This window comes from Leptonychotes weddellii, chromosome 3 (genome assembly GCF_054177405.1).
Source record: "Leptonychotes weddellii isolate Sample4059 chromosome 3, ASM5417740v2, whole genome shotgun sequence".
NCBI lineage: Eukaryota > Metazoa > Chordata > Mammalia > Carnivora > Phocidae > Leptonychotes > Leptonychotes weddellii.
Window position 1 is genome coordinate 78,479,438 of NC_138371.1, and position 19,856 is coordinate 78,499,293.

At 39.9% G+C, this 19,856-nt stretch overlaps 1 protein-coding gene and 1 long non-coding RNA gene across 17 annotated transcripts in view; one reads left to right on the top strand and one right to left on the bottom strand.

Annotated features, from left to right (window-relative positions):
* QTMAN (queuosine-tRNA mannosyltransferase) overlaps nt 1-19,856 on the top strand; it is a 380,429-nt gene that overhangs the window by 354,082 nt on the left and 6,491 nt on the right. For 9 of the 16 annotated variants that reach the window (XM_081814519.1, XM_081814527.1, XM_081814513.1 and 6 more), the window contains 3 exons: nt 1,673-1,743; nt 2,449-2,540; nt 4,290-4,493. In XM_081814519.1, coding sequence (XP_081670645.1) covers nt 1,673-1,743; nt 2,449-2,540; nt 4,290-4,493 — 367 coding nt within the window. Of the gene's footprint in view, nt 1-1,672; nt 1,744-2,448; nt 2,541-3,990; nt 4,104-4,289; nt 4,494-6,618; nt 6,703-7,797; nt 8,921-19,856 lie in introns of those variants that run through there. The other 7 variants (XM_031035070.2, XM_081814523.1, XM_081814525.1 and 4 more) reach the window with 4 other exon arrangements.
* Nucleotides 1,818-17,921, bottom strand: LOC115943111 (uncharacterized). The gene is made up of 3 exons (XR_014143629.1): nt 17,775-17,921; nt 16,428-16,544; nt 1,818-9,473 (listed from the first exon to the last, which is right to left on the bottom strand). It is a non-coding gene; the product is annotated as an uncharacterized LOC115943111 (long non-coding RNA).

Below are 19,856 nucleotides of genomic sequence, written 5' to 3' on the forward strand. Positions count from 1 at the left end.
TTTAATTAGCAGAGGTTTTTGGAAGTGACATGCTCATACGATGACTCAAAATGTAACTTGGCCTGCAATTTTCTTTCGGGGAACAGAACACTCTAATTCAAATCCATTATTAAAAAGCAGATAACATGTGCACTTTCTGAAATGTCTGTGACTTCACTCTTTTGATTTTATGTAACTATAAGAGAATGTTCATATGTATTTACTTTTCAATTGGCACAGCATTTTAAAACTGAGTGTCTTCAGATAAAGTGCGGATTTTCTCTTGGTTCATAAAGAGTATCACCGGTTTATGTGCTCAAAACTTTAGTGAATGTTTTATAATGCGGTCACAGTGCAGTTTATAGCTGTGCTTGAGATAAGAAATTCTGTGAAATACCCTATGTATATATAGAAAAAAATATATATTAGTTTGGGTTTTGAGATTAATAATTGGTAACTAGATCCTGTGCCATTTCGCTGTGTTATCTTGTAACTTCTCTCAGTTCTCAAGCAAAACTTTGAACTCGGTATTTTCCCAAACTTTGCAGCTCAAAGTAAATACTTTTCATTTAAACTAATTTCAGTCAACATAATAAAATAGGGAAAACATCACCCACTTAAAAACAGCTTAAATTGCATGTGCTTTGTCACTATAAACAAACAAGGTAAACATTGACATAACTCCAAATTATTCTTGGGTTGAAAAAAATCTGCAGTTCAAAATAAAATTCCGCCTTTGGTCAACATTTTGGATGCAATTCAAAGTTTCTCATAAAATAAACATATTTTAAAGAGTGCTTTGAATTTCACTGTGTAATTTCTAGCCAACAGAAATTACAGTGGTATCTTTAAGGTTTATTATATGTCAGATCAATAGCCATTATGCAGGGCTAACAACCTTCCGAAAGGCAATACCTTCCCTCTGCTTAACCCTTACTACTATGACATGGAAGAAGAAAAAAAAACTTCCTATAGGTGTCCCTTGGGGAAATCCTCTCACAAAATGAAACTTTCTTGTTTATTTGCTTACTAATAAAAGTATTCTTTTCTGATAAAATGGGAAATGAGCTGAATTTTTGGCCAAGAAAGCAAAATGTTCATTAAGGTAATCTTCATGAGAATTTTTCAGTAAAAGGGGGAATAGTTTTGCATTCTGCAAAATAACAAATTATTTTGAAGCATGAGCTTAAAATGAAAATGCCCCATCACAGCAGATTGTAATTTTTTTTCTGATGCTTTTAAAAGTGCCTCGATCATTTCTGTGACTACAGTGTTAAAGTTAAGTATTTGCTATTTTATTTAAACATTTTTGAAAAATGAACATTCTGGGGCTTTGCAGCATTATTAAGAAAAGCTGTCCATACTTTACCATGTTGTTACATGTGTTTATCTGCTGATTATAAAATGTGTTAAACAGTATTTTAAAAACAACAAAAAAAAATGCAGAGCTGCGCTTTGATTAATTCAGTGAACAAAACATATGCTGTTGGTTCTGTTCTATGAAATTCATATATGATCAATAAAATCTTTTAAAAGAGCAACTTTGGCTTTAAGGCTTGTACTGCCGACCCTGTTTCTCGTCCCAGCTAACTCAGGGCTCACACTGTTAACTTAGGCAAACAAAACCACTTTCTGGCTATGATAGTAATGTCTTTTTAATATTTTTTTTATCCTCTTTCTAAAATTCCTTTAGGTTGGAAGCTGTGTATTGCGGTTGTTACCCACTCTGTCCCAAAGATTTGGTTTATCCCGAAATATTTCCAGGTAGCTGCTTTAATGTACCTTCATCTTTGTTGAGATTTAATACATGCTTCATGCTAAATGAGAAAGTTTGAAAATAAACTTAGGCAGGAGCAATTGTTTATTTGGCAAGTCAACATGTTAGTGTTAAGGAAAATTTTATGTGTTTTAATACATTAGAGTAAGCTTATATTTGCCATCTGTTCTTTTAAGATAACAAAAAAGCAAGTTTTCAAATAGCATTCTCTCATTGTTAGCATACACATCCCATAATGATGGATTTTTATAAGCAGGTCAGTGTTGCTGCAGTTGCTTACACATTTTTTTTAATGATATACACAGAGAAAAATCAAGGACTGGAAGTCACACCAAATTATTTAAACAATTGACTAGTTAATAATATGCAACTGTTGTTTCAGGGTACATACAGCTATAGTACCAGTTCTTGGAAAAAAATTCTCATCACTAAATATATCACATATGCATTGGGTTACATTAGAATAATGTATTTTAATCACCCAAAGGAGATGTCTAAACAGCACAACTACACAGTCTTACTTAGCATTAAACATCCTTGTGAGCTGAGGTAACCTTATAAAATCATGCTTAAATAATGTAAAACACGAGGCAGCACAGAGCAATATGCATTTTTAATTAGTAAAGTGACTAATATCGAGTGTGTGCTTTGAGGTTTTTGTTTCATTAAAAATGTATCTGTTTTTCCTGCAGCTGAGTATCTGTATTCCACACCTGAACAGCTTTCAAAAAGGCTCCAGATTTTCTGCAAGAGACCAGATATTGTAAGAAAACATCTTTATAAGGTAGATATTGAGGAGAGATTTATGTGGTATAAATGCCATATTGAAGTACAAAGAAAAATCTTTAAAAAAAAAAACATTTAATTAACATACTAATGTTTAAAGGAAACATGCTAGGGAGGGATATTAGTTGTTACACTAACAAGGATTAATTAAACTGCATGCCAGTTGTATTAACCTAGGTCTTATGAAATACGTGCACTTAATGCACGGTACATGCTTTTTTTTTAATTTATTGTTTTCTAAGATGACTGTCCTTTACATTTAGCCCCAAGAGGCTTATAAAAATGAACCTGGATTAATGTAACTCATTAGTTTAAAAGGAAGTAAAGGAAAGATTCCACAATTATACTAATGAGGATAAGCCTTTCTTCCCATCATAATGAAATCTTCAGGCCTCAAAAATTCAGGTGAATGACATTCGTGAAGTTTGGTGTTCCTTTTTTAACTACTTTGAAGATGATTTTCAAGAACTGAACGTTTCCCTTGTCCAGTTCAATAAAATGACCTAAAAATCCTCAGTTTGTGTAGAATGACACTGCCAGGCTCCTCTCTGAATGGCAAAGGCAAAGGGAGAATAGTTTTAAAACAGCCTCATCATGAAGTCCCCTCACTCATGATCTTTTTTCCCTTGTTTGAATCAAGAGTTTCACATTGTTGAAATCACAACACAAAGAGGCCCTGCTTAAAGTCTAAGTAATTGAACTGGGATAAATCTGCTTTACGACTTTGGAAGGTGGCTCTAGGCCATGAGTAATATACCTTTTTATATTCTTTGAATGTAGCATCTTCATTTTACATAAATTCAGTATAGTTTACAATCTAGCAGTTTTATAATCCAGTATATTTTAATTTTCCTATGTTAATGTATAACCTTCCCACATGAAATACAGTTTGCTGCCTTTTTTTCTCTCCTTTCCCTTTTCATGGCCTAAAATACATATTTACATAGTGATACATCAAAACAGGACTTTGTTTCTGCAGGAAACAGTTAAACTTCAAGAAAAAGGGAGAGAACCAAAAACGCAATTTAACACCCAATTTCAAGCTCATTATCTTTCATTGTCTATTAACTTGGCAATGGTTCAGAAGGTAGCTCATAATAGTTTAAAATGCTGACTGAACAGTTCCAGGCTCCAGTATTGCGCCTTGAGTCAATACGATCGTACCGTATATAGGGGAAGCTTCACAGACAAAACAGCCTCCCAGGGTTTCCATCCACATTCCCTAATTTTGGAAGTTCAGTAGTGGTCTGCCTTATATAAAATGTTACTCCAGTCATTTTCCATGTGACAGGCTATCGAAATGGGCAGATTCTGGAAATGGAAGAAATAGAATCCTGAGTATTTATGCAAATGGATTCCTTTTCTATATATGACACGGAGATCTTTTCAGTGAGCTCACCATCAACTCACTAATTTTGTTCTTCCCTCCTGGGGAATTTTTGGTGTAGGTTTGTTTGTTTTTCAGTTTTATTGAGATAGAAGTGAGAGCGCGGTGTCAGTTTACAACCTACCGCATAATGACTTGACGTCCACATCTTGGAGAATGGTCACCCCCATCGGCTTAATTACCATCTGTCATCTCATAGAGACACAAACAAAAAAAAAAAAGAAAGAAAGAAAATGTTTTTTTCCTTGAAGTATTTATAATGGTATTTCCACCATCAAAATGTATCAGTTTTTAACTTTGCTTCAGGTTAGGCCTCATTATCTCTGTTAGTCTTCATGGACAAATTTTTAACCATTTCAGAAGTTACTGCAACAAGTTGCCTTGAGTTACAAAAGAAAACAGACCTCCAGGGGCGCCTGGGTGGCTCAGTTGGTTAAGCGACTGCCTTCAGCTCAGGTCATGATCCTGGAGTGCCAGGATCAAGTCCCAGGATTGAGTCCAGCAGGGAGTCTGCTTCTCCCTCTGACCCTCCCCCCTCTCCTGTGCTCTCTCTCTCTCAAATAAATAAATAAAATCTTAAAAAAACAAACAAACAAAAAAAGAAAACAGACCTCTGGTTGAAATATTTTAATACAGCTACCCCGTAACATGGCTATAATTATTTACTTTACAAACATCTTCTGGAAAAACTCTGAAACAATGTCATTCAGCTTAGTGATAATGCTGTCACTTAAATCAAATTGTTCCTCATACAGCTTAAAGATAACCTATGCCTTAAATGTTATTTCCTGTTACTGCTTTTTACATATGTTTTTGGTCTTTACATCCTAAAGTGCTCCATCTCAAAATTTTATAAATTAGAATTTTATGGGTCAGCATTTATAAGAATTCATATGTATGACTCTTTTTTATGTATTTTCTGTGGATTTTTTTCTTATAAATCTGTTACACACGTTCAGATGTGTCCTCATGTGTAAATCCTGATGATATTTTATCTAAAGATCAGTCTTCAGATTAATAAATTAGTCCAAGAATTATAAGTAATCAAGCTTTAGGATGCATTTGTCAGAGGAACTGGTAAAAACCACAGACAGAAAGGACCACAGATTTAGTTTGGTTATTGTAATAGGATTTAGAGCCAAAACAGAAAAAGAATGCGTTCTAAAACTTTATAATTAAGATCTAATAAACTATGATACTTCTCCACCTTATGTTTTATAAATATACACATTTTCAGGTAACATTTGCCTTCACTAAATACAAGAGAATTATTCCCCCCCAAAGCAGTATTTTCCTTACTTTTCTTATGCAATGGGAGAGTCTTTTGTGTGTACTGTTAACGAGAATGTTGGGGGTTTTTTTTAGACTTATTCCATTGGACAGTGCTGTTTTGCTTTTATAAAACATATGCTTCTAAGATCTAAAAGGATAGAATGTCACTGAATTCTTTAATTTGCTCCTTTTACATTTTTACACCTTACTCTCTTTTTTTGTCAAAAGTTTACATTTTAAAATCATCTCAAGTGCTTTTCACATAGGGTTCACTTTAGGATAGGATTTTTCATATGGATTCACACTTAGAAATTTAATGACTAGAATAAGGCTACTAACACTTGGCTTTCTTCTCACATGAGACATTATACTTTCAATATGAGTGAGAGTTTGGGGGCTATAACTTGAAGCAGGATTTGAAACAGAATGCTAGTAACTGAAAAGCAGAAACAGAATTGGATACTTTTTTTTTCTTAAAGTGACTCTTTCTACTACAGAACACTGTTGCCCATGACTTCTCACCTGAAATGATTTCAGATTTGAAATGTTTAAATTCCTCACATGCATGCAAGTATGTTCTCCCTTCTTCTTTCCCTCTCTATTTCTCTTTCACACACAAACACACACACAGACACACACACACTTTTCTTAAGATCTTTCTTAAGAGAAATCCAAAGCATGCAGAAATTAAATGTTTCTTAATCATTTTAAAAATCTAAAACCATTTTCCTAACTTAAAAAATTTGAACATTTCTTTAAAAAGTTTACATCTAAGTTTAGTCATTGACTGCAGCTTTCTCAGACTTTCGGGACACTTCCTCTTCCGAGTAGGTCAGACACATTGGCCACATACTTGTCACACAGATTAAAAATAGGTTTCATTTCATCCACGATAGGGAGCTTTTTGTGACTCCCAAATCTAACTTGAACACAAGATTCTAGAAGTAACCATAAAATAATTAGCCAAGGATTGACTTTTTACACTAACAATTCTCTTCCCTTTTCAACCCAAATAAGTCTGATACCACGAAGTTGTATTTTTGCCTCATTTTTACTATGTGAATTTACTTACTGAAAATTCCCAACAGCTTTCTGAGATCAGTACCTCGTGTTTTTACAAATTTCTCATCATATTTTAAAATGCCTTAGAAAAAAAAATTTTGGACATTACCTTGTTACCAGATTGAAAAGGGCACAGGGCACAAATGGGGCACTTGTGTAAAGTAAACACCGCCCAGACGAACGGGACAGATCTTCATTCCCATCCTATTTCTCATTTCCTTTTATTTACAAGTTGTGCGATCTTTTGTGTGCAAAAAGAGATGCATTCTCTCTTGTGCTTTCTGAGAGTGACCTGTAGTTTCTTAAAATTTTTCAACTGATAGCTGCTGATTTTTATTCTGTTCTCCTCTTCAAGTTCTGCAACATTCTAGAAACCTCTATGACCTGCTCTTAATTGGAGGAGAGAAGAATTCTCAGATTTCTGCCTCAAAATGACTCCAAACAATGATTAAGCTTACAGTTCAGATTCAGTGCCCAGAAAGCCATTTGTGGTTGTTGTAATTATGTCAGGCTCTGTCTCCCCCAACCACAGCCATGCCACTCTAAGTTTCCTTCAAGACCCTGGTCACTTTATAGTCCCCTTTTAATTTAAGCTTATACTCTACATGTCAGTAAGGTGTTGCTCACTTATATTAACACTCCTCCAAAGTCATTACTTTGTTCCTTAAAAATGAAAACTTAAAAGCTGGTGACATTTTTAGAACTTCTAAAAATCTCTCAACTGCCCCAGCACAATTTCAGGCAACTTCTTAATCTCTCTCCCTCCCTCTCTCCCTCCTCCCAGGTCTTCTCCCTCTGTCTTTCTTCACTTCCTTCCTTGATTTTATTTGGCTTGGTTTTCCTTTGATTTGTCTAAGCAAAATAAAAGCAAAAAACCTTTAGCACAATAGATAAACTTTGGGGGATCAAGATCAGTTAGAGGTTTTGGCGTCTCGTCCTCCTCTGCTACTCATTTGCAGCCTGGCTCTAGGTGAATCTCTGCGTGATTCATCTGTTAACCTGGAGGAATTTTTTTTTTCCTAAATTCTTAATAGCATTTTTCCCCCCTGAAGCACTGCTATAATGAAATAATAAATATAAACCTGTTCGTAAACTCAAAGGGCTTTACACATTTCACATAATAGTAATGGCATTTCTCCTGTGCCTTAACCACTTAAAAGTGAAATTCACATCAGCAAATGCATGGGTTAAGGGTGTTGTGTATCTTGTGTTTATAAAAGTTAAAAGTTGGATGATTAACTTTGAATAGCCGTCATCCATAACAAAAACCAGGAAATAAGTGTGCAGCGGATTGCATCCATTTACAAAAAAATCCGGAGCTTTCCCCTATGGTTGAAAAGACAGTTCCACTTTAAACCAATCAGAAACTGGGATTTCCTGAGTTGATGAAACTCAAGAACCATTTACTTGGTGGCTTTTTGAAATCTAATTGACGTAAGTTATGCAAATTTGCAATATGAATTTTGAGCATGCTTTCGTCTTTGGGTTGTTAATGCTTCTTCATTGCTTTCTCTTCTCTCCCTCCCCCTCACAGGGTGAAATGACTCCTTTTTCTTGGGCAGCCCTACACGGTAAATTCAGGTCTCTGCTTACAACAGAACCTAGGGAAGATTTGTGACAGATGGGGCTAAGTCACAAACTTGCAGCCTAAGGCAGAATCTGTAGAACTTTCCAGAGTGTGCCCATATTTACCTGATCAGAGAGAAAAGAAAATCTGCAGAGGAAGCTGAGCCTGGCTGCTTGTCATAGCTGACACAGAGCCATCTGCCACAAACCTGTGGCGGCTTCAGATCTCCCATCCCTGCCACCACCCCAACTCAAATTAAATACAGATTCCTAGAGACGTTAGGATGGTTACACATGTCCTCGGCATCACATGGAGGAGACTGTTCAAAAAAAATATGTGGCCTGTTGTATAACCGCACTCATGTATCCCATATGTGGTGCCACATTGAATTTCCGGTTGAATCCGTTTTTATCCTTTGTACTGGATGACATGGTGCCTGAATTCTTTCTTTTTGCCGACACGATGGCAGCCAAACTGCAGCTTCAAAAGCTCGCGCTTGGCTGGGTTTCCACCTAGGTTGCCAGGTTATCATTGGAGCCTTCTTGTGTCCTCAAAGGGCCACAGGGTCTGAACGGACGATCAGAATGCTACCAGGCTAATTGGGCAGCCATCTCAGAATTGTTCGTGGGCAAAGGGCTGCTTTAGCACTTTTATTTTAGCAAATTAACGACTCTCTAGCACAGGGGTTTTTAAGTGAAGGTATTAATAAGGGGTCTGGCAGGTAGTCCCATGATTCACAGTTACATTTGCATTTAATTTATTTTAAAGTTGCGAGATAAACAGCTGTAATTTGGACAAACATGGGAAACACACTAAGTGGGGCCATCTTGCCCATAAAAGGAACACTGAGATACTTGTTTTAATTTTTTTCCTGGGGTAAAAATAGAGAAATCAAAATACTTCCACTAAAACAGTAATTTTGATAGAAATATTCCTCAAAAATAGTTGCATCCAGCTACAAATATAATCTTTTCAAGATAAATCGCTTATGATTCCAATAGTCAAGCTGCTGTATTTGTTGATATAAAGATGTTTTGAACAGCTAGATTGTAAAATAAATTTTTAATAAAGTGCCTACTGCAATTTTTAATTAGCATATCTCATTTATGTGTAAGAGTGTACATCTATCTGTATGTTTCTCGCTGAATACTTTCCTTGTGTCAGAGACAACGAATACAATTGTTTCTTTTCCGGATGTACAGGGATCTGTTTTGCAAATGTTTGTAAGATATTATGACATTTCCAAGATTGTCTTTGCATTCTGGAAAGCAGGAGGTAAACATTTGTAGTCATTAAGGTAAAGTCTGTTGATAAACCATCTTCTGTTTACTGACAGGTAAACTGTAACTTTCCTAGCTTTTGAAAGGAATAACTTTTATACACTGCAGAGTGAGGGACAGCAAGGGAGCGGAGGGTGGACAAGGGCCAAGCATGGCCTTCTGGCTTCTAGAAGGACCGAGTGGTCTAGCAGGCATCCGAGATAGAGCAGGCGATGATTCAGAAGTCCAGTAGGGCCCATTTGACAGGTAGCAAAATGGTCAGCAGGAATTAGATCAAGGTCCGGGAGCCAGATAGATCCCTCAGGATAGAGGCAGTCTTGAGATCAAAGAAGGCAGGAATTCAGAATGCATCAGGCCTGGGAACTGAAAAGCAGGACAAGTAAGAAGCAGAAACAACAAGCCCTATCTTTGCAGATAGTCCTCTCCCTAATCAGTGTGAGGTCCTTAACGCATGATGGGACATCACAGCACTAGCTTCGAGTCCTATCAATTGTGGGGAAGCCACTGAACAGATTACCTCCTCACCCACGAAACAAAGGGCTCGGGGATTATTTCAGAAGTCCCTTCTGGTCTGAGACTGGGGAACTCATACAGGTGTGCACCTTTTGAGTGTAAAAGTTAAGGTATAAATATGCCCAAGAGTTTCTTAGACCGTTGGGCAGGGTTTGTCATCTAATGAAATGAACTAGACCAGTAAATTTGCTTCAGTCAGAAGGATGCCATGTCACAGTGATGTCTTCTCACAGCCAAGAAACAGTGTTTAGTTTATTGTGTTTTACTGTCATGAAAATAATGGGCTCCCATTTTATAGTAGACATAGTTGAAAGTTACCTGTGTATGGAGGGGTTTTCTTCCCTCTACCCATAAATGCAAATCAGCTTTTGTCTTTAGCTGTACCCAGTATTCCTTCTCGAATAAAAATTTACATTGAAGTTGTCACTTCTTAAAACTATGCTGTCAAAAAAAAAAAAAAAAAAAAAACTATGCTGTCAGACCTGGTATCAGTGCATATAAACAATAAAAAGTTTTGTAAATGCGTAATTCTTAACATTTGAAAACTTGAAGTGTGTGTGCATCTGTGTGTCCGGGTGTGTTGTGTGCCTCTCAGATCCGTTACACGGTGGGATGGAGTGTTACTAAGTTAACCCATATTTCATTGAAGTCACAGGATAATTGCGAATACAAGTTGACTTTTTAATTCCTATTTCCCTTACTTTGAATGAAGAGACCGAACGCTCCCACTATTTCTTATTTTGAGTATGGTTGTTGAAATTTCGATCTTTCTTTTTTGAAACATTCAGTTCTGTTCATTCTGTTCCTTTAACATAAATCACTAAGCCAATTTCAAGTTTAAATATCTTTAAAAGTCTGCTTATTACCAAGACCTTGGTACGGTGTCCAGGATGCCCGCCATGACCTTGCCTAATCTGTGTTTCTGGCTAGGTGTTTCTGGCAGGGCACTTTGCTCTTAACCTATTCATTTATACCATGTTGATCAGGAATAGGTCAAAAGACCACTCTCAAAAAAGCTTGTGGTTTAATAAGCATCCTTCAGATATGGCTCTGGATCTCAAATCTTCAGACAAGCCACATAAAGATGGCAGCAGAATCAGTAAGTGGATGGAAACTCGCAGCCGTAGAGGGCTGCACAGATTCATTTCAACACCTTGAAATGCATCTGGAAGCAAAGATTTCATTTTATGTTGAAGGTGTTAATTATATTTGATATTTTTAAAAGTAAAATCTGTTTTTGAGAAAGCATCTGCTACCCAGAAATATTATGAGCCACAATAAAATTTTCAGTTAAGTCTCAAGATACTTTTTGTGGGTGATAGAATCAGTTTTCAAATGATAGTCCATGCTGTTGACATATTCCATGAGTTTTATTCTTCTATTGACTATTGACAAGTATCACCCTAAGTGCCTTCCGGTTTCAGTGGAAAACTGGGTGGCCTTTAATATCAGATTTTATATTTAACAATGAAGAGAGTATATTATAAACCACTGACATGCTTCATTTTAAAATTTGAACTGAGATTACATGCCAACTAATGCTTCTATAATACACCCTCCCTTCAGAGCTGTGCATTAACATGTAATTGGGAAAGTTTAAAAACATCCAAACAATTCTACATACAGCTCAAAGCTATGCATATTGGTGATTAAAATACAACAACAATGGGTGGGAGGATGGGTTAGCCTGGTGGTGGGTATTGAGGAGGGCACATTCTGCATGGAGCACTGGGTGTTATGCACAAACAATGAATCACGGAACACTACATCAAAAACTAATGATGTAATGTATGGGGATTAACATAAGAATAAAAAAAAGAGGACCTTATTTAAAAATAAATAAATAAATATAAAAAAAATAAAAAATAAAATACAACAACAACAACAAAAACCATGGGGATTTACACCAAATGTACACTACTTGTTAAGTCAGAGGAGTGATGGTACAAAGCACAGGCATGTAACGGAGGGAAGCATATTCACTCGGTGGCTGGTGGCTTATTTCTGCAGCTGGGTCATAGTATCCAAAGGCTATTCATACTCTTTATGACTTCTTACGTGTCTTGAATGTTATTACTAGATATGACTTCTGATAGGAGCTATGAATACTTTGGTGAGTTTCGCTACCATGGCTTCCTTAACACTTCTTTTTTTTTTTTAAAAGATTTTATTTATTTATTTGAGAGAGAGAATGAGAGAGAGAGAGCACATGAGGGGGGGAGGGTCAGAGGGAGAAGCAGACCCCCTGCTGAGCAAGGAGCCCGATATGGGACTCGATCCCGGGACTCCAGGATCATGACCTGAGCCGAAGGCAGTTGCTTAACCAACTGAGCCACCCAGGCGCCCCTTCCTTAACATTTCTTGACTCTAAACTATTGATCCAGTCAGAGAACCATTTCCCTTCAGGCAGTGGAAGAAACTGCCCTAACTGCCAGTTTTGCATGAGAAGACTTTACCAGGAGTCAAAGACTTAACCTTGATCTTGAAACAAATCATACTTTGAAAAAGTCTGACGTGATGGTCGATAGGTTCCTTTTTCCTAGGGCTGCTGACCACCATTCCTCACTAATTCCTGTAATGTTACAAACTCAACATGGAAAACCATAGTTCTGTAAACTCCCTTTTGAAAGATAATGAGAAGAAGATAAAGGAAGATGTTTCATGAGCCAGTCTTCATATCTTGGAAAATTCAGAGCTGTGTGGTAGAGCACAGTTATCTGAGCTCCTAACCACACTAGCCATCTCCCATACTGGTGTCTATTCCTTTTCCTCTTCAAGACAGGGTTAGTTGTGGACTCAATCCTTCATTGCATTCCATGAGAAGGAGCTCTCCCTCCCCTGTCTTTAGAATTCCCTAGCTGCATCTGAGGTACATATGACTTCAGCGACCAGGATCCTTGCTCACCCTACAGTCTGTTTTCCTACAGTGGAATTTGGGGACAGTGTCTTCAGCGATCCTCCCATTATCATTATGTAAGTGATTCCGACTTCTCTGTTGCAGCTCTATGGTTATGAATTTTAACCCTAAGACGGGTTCATAATTATTCTCATAAATTAACATAAGGAATTGGTGATTCGTGGGAGATGATTTAAGATGCTTATGTTACTCCTATCAGTTACTGCATTTAAATAGCAGACCTAAGGTGGTATGCTGGAAGTGATTTCTGGGAATACTTGTGTGATACCTTTCTCCAGGCATGTGAAGTCCTTTATATTTGAAAATTTAATATTTCCATTATCATTTCACAAATGAGAAAATCAAGGGATCATATAATGGTATATTTAGGAGCCAGACTATGTTGTATAAACAGAATTTTTGTATAGGCCTTCCCCCTTGTGGGATGGTATCATTGTCACCCATGTGTCTTTCAGGAAGCACCAGGGTCAGTGTGCATGACTACTGGACCCCTAGGCAATAGAGTGCAGAGGGTAGCAGGGGGCTGCTTTGTGGCCCACATGGTTGGTCTTAAAAGAGGCATGAGAGACCATGTAGTGAGGCCAATGTTTTCGGTGTCTTTAAGAGTACTATTTGTTTATTTGAGTGAGGGAGAGAGCGCGTGCACACGAGCAGGGGGGAGGGGCAGAGGAAGAGGGAGAAGCAGGCTCCCCGCTGAGCAGGGAGCCCGCTGCGGGGCTCGATCCCAGGACCCTGGGATCATGACCTGAGCTGAAGGCAGATGCTTAACCGACTGAGCCACCCAGGTGCCCCCTATGAGTACTATTATTGTGCCTGTGGGGAGGCATTCAGCCTCAACATCCATCATAGGCCCTCCACTCCCTGTGGTCTTTACACTCAGATGCTTTTATACATTTAAGGTAACTTTCCTGGCCCTCCTGGTAAGCATTTGTTTTTGGGACCTGTGGGAAAACTGAGGCCCTAACGAGAAGCCGAGTTGCTGTGGGTCCTGTGGTGGAAGAGGGCAGCTCTAGAACAGCCTCATGCAGAAGGCCGTGGTCAATCCAACTGGTCAAGACCACCATCCCTTAAAGGAGAGGAAGGGGCAAATCTCTCTCTCCATCTTCTTCCCCTTTCCTCCTCCTGCTGCTCTTACTAGCAGAACGAACATGGACTAATAAATTGCCAGTACCTTTCTATAGATTTGTTTCATGTTAACTCCTGGTCGCATCTGGATTCTAAGAGGCCACAAGGGGAGGAATGTACAAGAATTCCTTCCAGGTGCTAAAATTTCAAACTCTGGCACACGCGCTACTTCTGGACAGCTGAGCCTTCTCTATTGCCTTTGACATCATACAGTGATGAAGTTACTTATCCATATAGATAGAAGGCTGGCCCTTCATCCAGAGGCAGCCCCCACAATCTCACCTGGTGCCAAGGGCCTGGCACAGAGGGAGCAGGTGACATGGGCAGCAGAAGCACCTTTAACTGTGCACCAAAGGGAGTGCTTCCTCTCATCCCAAATAACCCAGAAATTACATCCTGAAACCTATTTCCCCGGAAAGAAAAGGAAGGGGAGGGATAACTTAAAAAGAAAATACTTCTAATATGGTATTAGACTGTAATTCATAGGGAAATTTATGCCTGAGATATGAATTTCTGAAAATGGGTTTTTTTTAAAGGGAAACACTGACACATCCTTAATTATAGAGTAATAAATACCAATGGTATATTATCTTCTGATATTTCCTTACACAGATATCAAAGCATGCAGCTGTTTTTGAAAACTGATAATCAAGTACAATATAAGTATATTACATCTTGTACTTACAACACACCCTTCAACTAAGCAACCTCCTGGAGCACTCAACAGTGAGAACCAGAGCTGCTTATAGTAGAAGCCTAACTGAACAAATTAGCCTTGAATTGTAACTTAAGAATCATAGTCCAACTGAAATGCCTGTCCTTGCCAGGAAAGGCATTCCAAAGGCAAAGAGCATGCCAAGTAAAAAGCCTTTGCTTCAGGATTATGGAGGCAGTTCTCAAAAGCCAGCATAACTTAATGATCAATCAGAAAAAATATAGAGCAGTAACTACACAACTGAAGGATACATAAAAATTGTACAAAGCATTAATAGTGAATGGGGAGGTAGAATGGGATTTTAACAGAACGTATTACGCTCTTAGAAAGCTCTATTTATTGCTTTCAATCCGGGCAGCAAAAGAAAGACAAACATGGTCAAAGAAAAGTACGTGGACAAATGTGGGGGGCAGGAAAGGAAATGAAGGTTAAACAAGGCCAATATGATTCAGAATGAAAGGGAGGGAGGAAAGTATAAGGAGCCAGCTGCAATTACTAAATGTTACATTAAGAAGAGCTGAAATTGAGAGGGGGAGGTCTGGGTATTTTACTAAGTGGATTAATGTCCTCTTCTTTGGGTGTCTGAAGTTGCAGATTTTAATTTATTTGGTGCAGGGTTTTATTGTGAAATTCCTAATGGGGTGGAGGGATAAATAAGGACAATTATAAACAGTCAGAAAGTAGAAAGGGGGAACATAAAATACTTCTTCATAAATTTAACTAAAATAAATATAGGGTTTGAAGCTACAGACAAAGGTAAATAGTCAACAAAATATTTAGTTCATTATGATAGAACTCAAAGGAAAATGAGAGGTACATACAAAAAAAACAAAACAAAACAAAACAAAAAGACAAAAACATCCACAGAGATGCGTCAAGCCAAGGATTCTGAGCGATTTAGGGGCTAGTTTATTGCTGCTCTCCTTTCTCCACCCATTTAAAAAAATAAATCATAACTCTGGCATTTAGAAACCTAGTCATGAACATCATTTATTAATATAAACTTAATTCTGTGCTGTTCTTTGGTGGGTGGTAAAAACATGAACTAACAACAACTGGCCTAAAACAGGATGATTCTCTCCAATCCTGGGAAGCTCTAAGGAAAGAGAAACTCCTAATATGCTCTTTTACCTTATTTATCTTACTGAAGGATAAACTCAAAAAGTGGGGAGGGCAGAGCCAAATCAGAGGACTAGAAGCTTGCAGGAGATTTTTAAATTTTCCTAAATAGGCATCAGAAGATGAGATGGGCTTGGAACCTAGTATGATTTATATCAATTTATTAATCTGCTAATCTACTACCATTTCCGGGGAAGGTGGGAAATAAGGAAGGCTCTCTGCCTTCTACAATGGAAGAGACCAAGGCAGAAACAATTGTGTTCATATTCCCCGACTGTAACACTGCTGTCATGTGGCTGGCAATCGGTCCACAAAGGTTCTGGGTTCAAGCATTTGCCCAGCCAATACCATTAGGAATCATTTCAATTGAAAATATGGATTAGGAGGTATTTAAGAGTTACTGATAGGCAGCTATTAATCTTGAATGCAGATAGCATGATTTGGGGTGTGGGCAAATCACTGGAACCACGTGAAAAGGCACTTTGAAAAAAATTTTTATAAAATGCTGTGGAGAAAATGACATTGGTGAAAAACACAAATGAAAAAGGGAAAATATCATCTCCAAAGAGGAAGATCTGTAAAATGACTAAACAAGGTGGCCTTGTTGCCTTCCACCTGCTGCATCAATTCTATCAGTAAATAGATTACTCACAAAGAGGCGAAGTCTTCTATTTCTAAAGCTGACCTAGCAACAAGAGGGAGAAAACACAGAAGAGGACATTGCAATGGTGGCTCAGGATGACCCTCAAAGGTCATCTAACTCTAGGGTTAAAAAATGAGGACGCAGAACTAGAGGTCTGTAATGGTCAGTTTGGAACACTTCATCTATGTAGAATTCAGGATAGTGTGGAGGTGAACCTCTGTCTTAAATCCCAGGGACAGGGTGTTTTGTGATCGTAGTTAAGAGGAAAGTCATCAAAGCACACACCTTTTTCCTTTTTCCTCTTGAGCTGCAGAGCTGTGGTGGGGAACTTGTGCTCTCTGGTGCTTGCTGCTATGTTCCCTGGCTTTCAATCGGTTTGGCTTTTCCCCTGGATTTCTAATGCTGTGGTAACAGGCCAGAAAAAAAAAAAAAAAAGGAATCTACAAAACTGAAAAACAAAATGTGTGTGTATGTTTGTGTGTGTGTGTACGCGCGCGCGCGTGCACGGTAGGATTTCACTGGAGATAATGAATTGCAACACTAATCACCAAATTTTAAAACTTAAAAAGTATGAGTAATGGAGTTTTGAAGAAGCAAAATGTGCTCGAGCAGAGTATTTATAGTCCCTTTTTTTGTGAGAAGTTCCCCAGACCTCTGGGTCCATCAGCAAACTGTCCTCCTACTGGAGCGTGCAGCTGCGATTTGGCCCCAGGCACCACCTACCCAGAGTCACTACCTAATGCATTTTACATTTGCACAGATAATAAAAGAGGGAGGGGGAAAAAAAAAAAAAAAAAAGCCGAGAAGGGGCCATTTTCCCCCTCAGCGTTCTGTGTTTCCTTTTGTCGCGGCCGTCAGCTGACACATGGAAAATGTGGTGTACGGTTTTGCTTGCCTTTAATCTGTAATTAAGGATTCCTTGTCTGGGGCCTGCTACCTCTTTTCGCCTTCCCTCCCTGCCTCTCGGGTCTTCCGCTCTCGGTCGGGTCTGGCCCCGCGCCGCAGGCGGGGGGCTCGAGGTCGCCCGGCTGGGCCGCGGGCAGCGGGGAGGCGGCGGGACGCGGGGGCCTCGGCCGGGCCCTGCGCTCGCCCGCCCGAGAGCACGCACCCCGGCGCCCCGCCCCGCGTGGTTCCGACCCCCCGGCGAGCCAGTGCCGGGCGTCGGGGCGGCTGCGCCGGGGCTGCCCTGAGCGGGGAAGGACCGCCCGCGGGGCCCCTGCAAGCCTCCGCCCGCGCTCAGCCGCCGCCCTCGCCGCTCGTCCTCTCCGCCCCCCACCCCCCCCTGCACTGCGGCGCCTTCGCGGCCGGCGAGCCCGAGCTCCGGTCCACCGCGGCCCCCTTGACGCCCTGCTCGGCCCGGTCCGGAGCGGGCGGAGGGAGCGCCGCACCATTCCTGGCGCGAGAAAAAGGAGCGAGAGGGACGGCGAGGTCACAGAGTCGTAGCCGAGCCCGCTCGGCGGCGGAGCGCCCGGAGCCTGAGGAGCCCCGGGGCCGAGGGAGCCCCGGGCGGCGGCCGCGCTCGCGCTCACACTCGCGCCCACACTCGCGGGACTCGCTCGCCGCCCCGCCTGGCGCGCGCACTGGCACGCACCCACACTGGCATGCACCCCGCCACGCGCGCTCGACACTCACGCGCTGCCACGCACACGCGCCGCGTGGCCCACGGCTGCCCTTGCTCGCTTGCGCAGGGCCGGGATCTTCCCTGTCGGGCCCGCGGGAAGGCGGCGCAGCCCTGGCGGGGCACAACTCTCCCTAGTCGTCTTAAGTGTTTTACTGAACTGGGTTCCCGGAGTCGGCCGGTCTGCCCTCCGTGAGACGTTAGGACGAGGATGCACCGAGCAAAAGCAAAAGTACTGATTTCTATGCCCCCTCCCCTTTTAAAAAAAGATTACCTTAATAAAAAAAAAAAAAAAAACGAGGAGGGCGTGGGGATGGGCGCGGAGACTCTACAAGCAGAGATTCTGGCTATTAACTTAAAAAATACTCTTCTCCCTCTTTCATTGTCCAGGTGTGTGTTTAAATCCCACCCCAAGCCCCCAGCGCCATCCTTTTCACTTCATACCTGTGCTTTGGGTTACAAACTTCCGTTTCTCCTCTCAACCACCAATGGGTTATTTAGGAGGAGACGAGAAGACGCGTGAAGAGGTATGTAGGCAGGAGAATATTTAGGAGCCCCGTGTTGATCTGTCACTCGTTTGGTCAAAATAAGTTCCTGAGAAACTTGGAATTTCCAATGTTTAATATCGTTTTGAGGCTTCTAAAATGTCTGAAGAGCCTCCGCACCAGTATTATTTTTTATCATTCGACATTTAGTTGAGTGTAGACGTTTAGAACTATATGTATAAGAGGAAAAAATGCCCCTCGTCCTTGGTTTCACCAACGCCGTCTGCGTTTCTTTCCATCTAGGTTGTAGCTTATTTCCTCTCTCGTTTCCACCAATAGAGATTGTATGCTAAAGTGGTGTACGCGGAGACCAAATACAAGAATCCTTAATCTGGAGTGTCCGTGACCTTACTTGGCATCTCTCTCTCTCAAGATCCCAACCCCTCTGTTTGAAATATTATTCGAACTGAAGACTTGGAAATACGGGTTGGTTGGTTGGTTGGTTGGTTTAAAATGTGGGAAGAGCAGCGCAGGGATAAACCGAGGACCGGGAGGTTGGCCTGCAGAAGCCTACCCTTGAATGGCTGAACAGGAGTGCATGGGAAGTGCATCGAGAAGAGACTGTCTGTAAACAATGATAATCAAGGCTTTCAAAAATCATAAAACTGATTGAAATATCTGATTCATTATTTATTCATCACAGCACAACTTTGCAAATCCAAGAATAGTGTTTGAAAACCAAGTGCCTTCTATTTTGTACATCAACTCGGCAGATGGGTCTCCCTTTCAAAATGTAGCGAAAGGGTTAAAGCTATAATTTTAGAAAAGTATCTCAGGAAATGACATTAAGATCTGATACATTTCCCTTTCTTTCTGGCAATAATATCCCCCAAAGAAAAAATATATATACTTATTGATATGATGATAATGTTTCTCATTATGAGTACAAGTGTCATAATGATTCCTGTTTGTGCAAGTGTTTTTAAAACTGCAAGGACACTTTCACTACTATGAAAGCTGACGAGCCAATGAAGGAGAACTTATTTTAACTCCATAATAGCAGGTTACATAGTAAAGGAGCGCGATGGTCAAATAGCCAATTATGGTATAAATATCCGTTGTTTACGGAGGGGTGTTAAATGAGCCTTTGGAGTACAAAGGATTAGGCCACCACTAAGCTACCACTTGTTCTTCAACCTATTATGTCTTTCCTTAAAAAGGCCAGGGCCACTGTAGGTAATATGCACACAGAACATACTTCTCTATGTTGATTTTAGTTTGCTTTATTTCAATGCACACTGTTGTTTACTTTTTAAAATTTAAATAAATGTCAGCATTGTATAATTTCTATGTTAACAAAGCAGTGAGCAAAATCCCTTGTATGTTTATAAAATATTATTGTTTAATTCACATAGTTTAGAAATTCCAAATGTTGAGAATAGGAAGGAGGCCAAATACCATCTGTTTATAACTATGATGCATCGTAATATGTGTACTTTTAAAAGGAGTTTGGTCAATCATGCCACTATTTTATCTGCTCGGAATATGTTGAAGATTTAAAATGTAATTTACAGGATTACTTTTAGTGCGTTGCATCCAACTGTGAGTTGT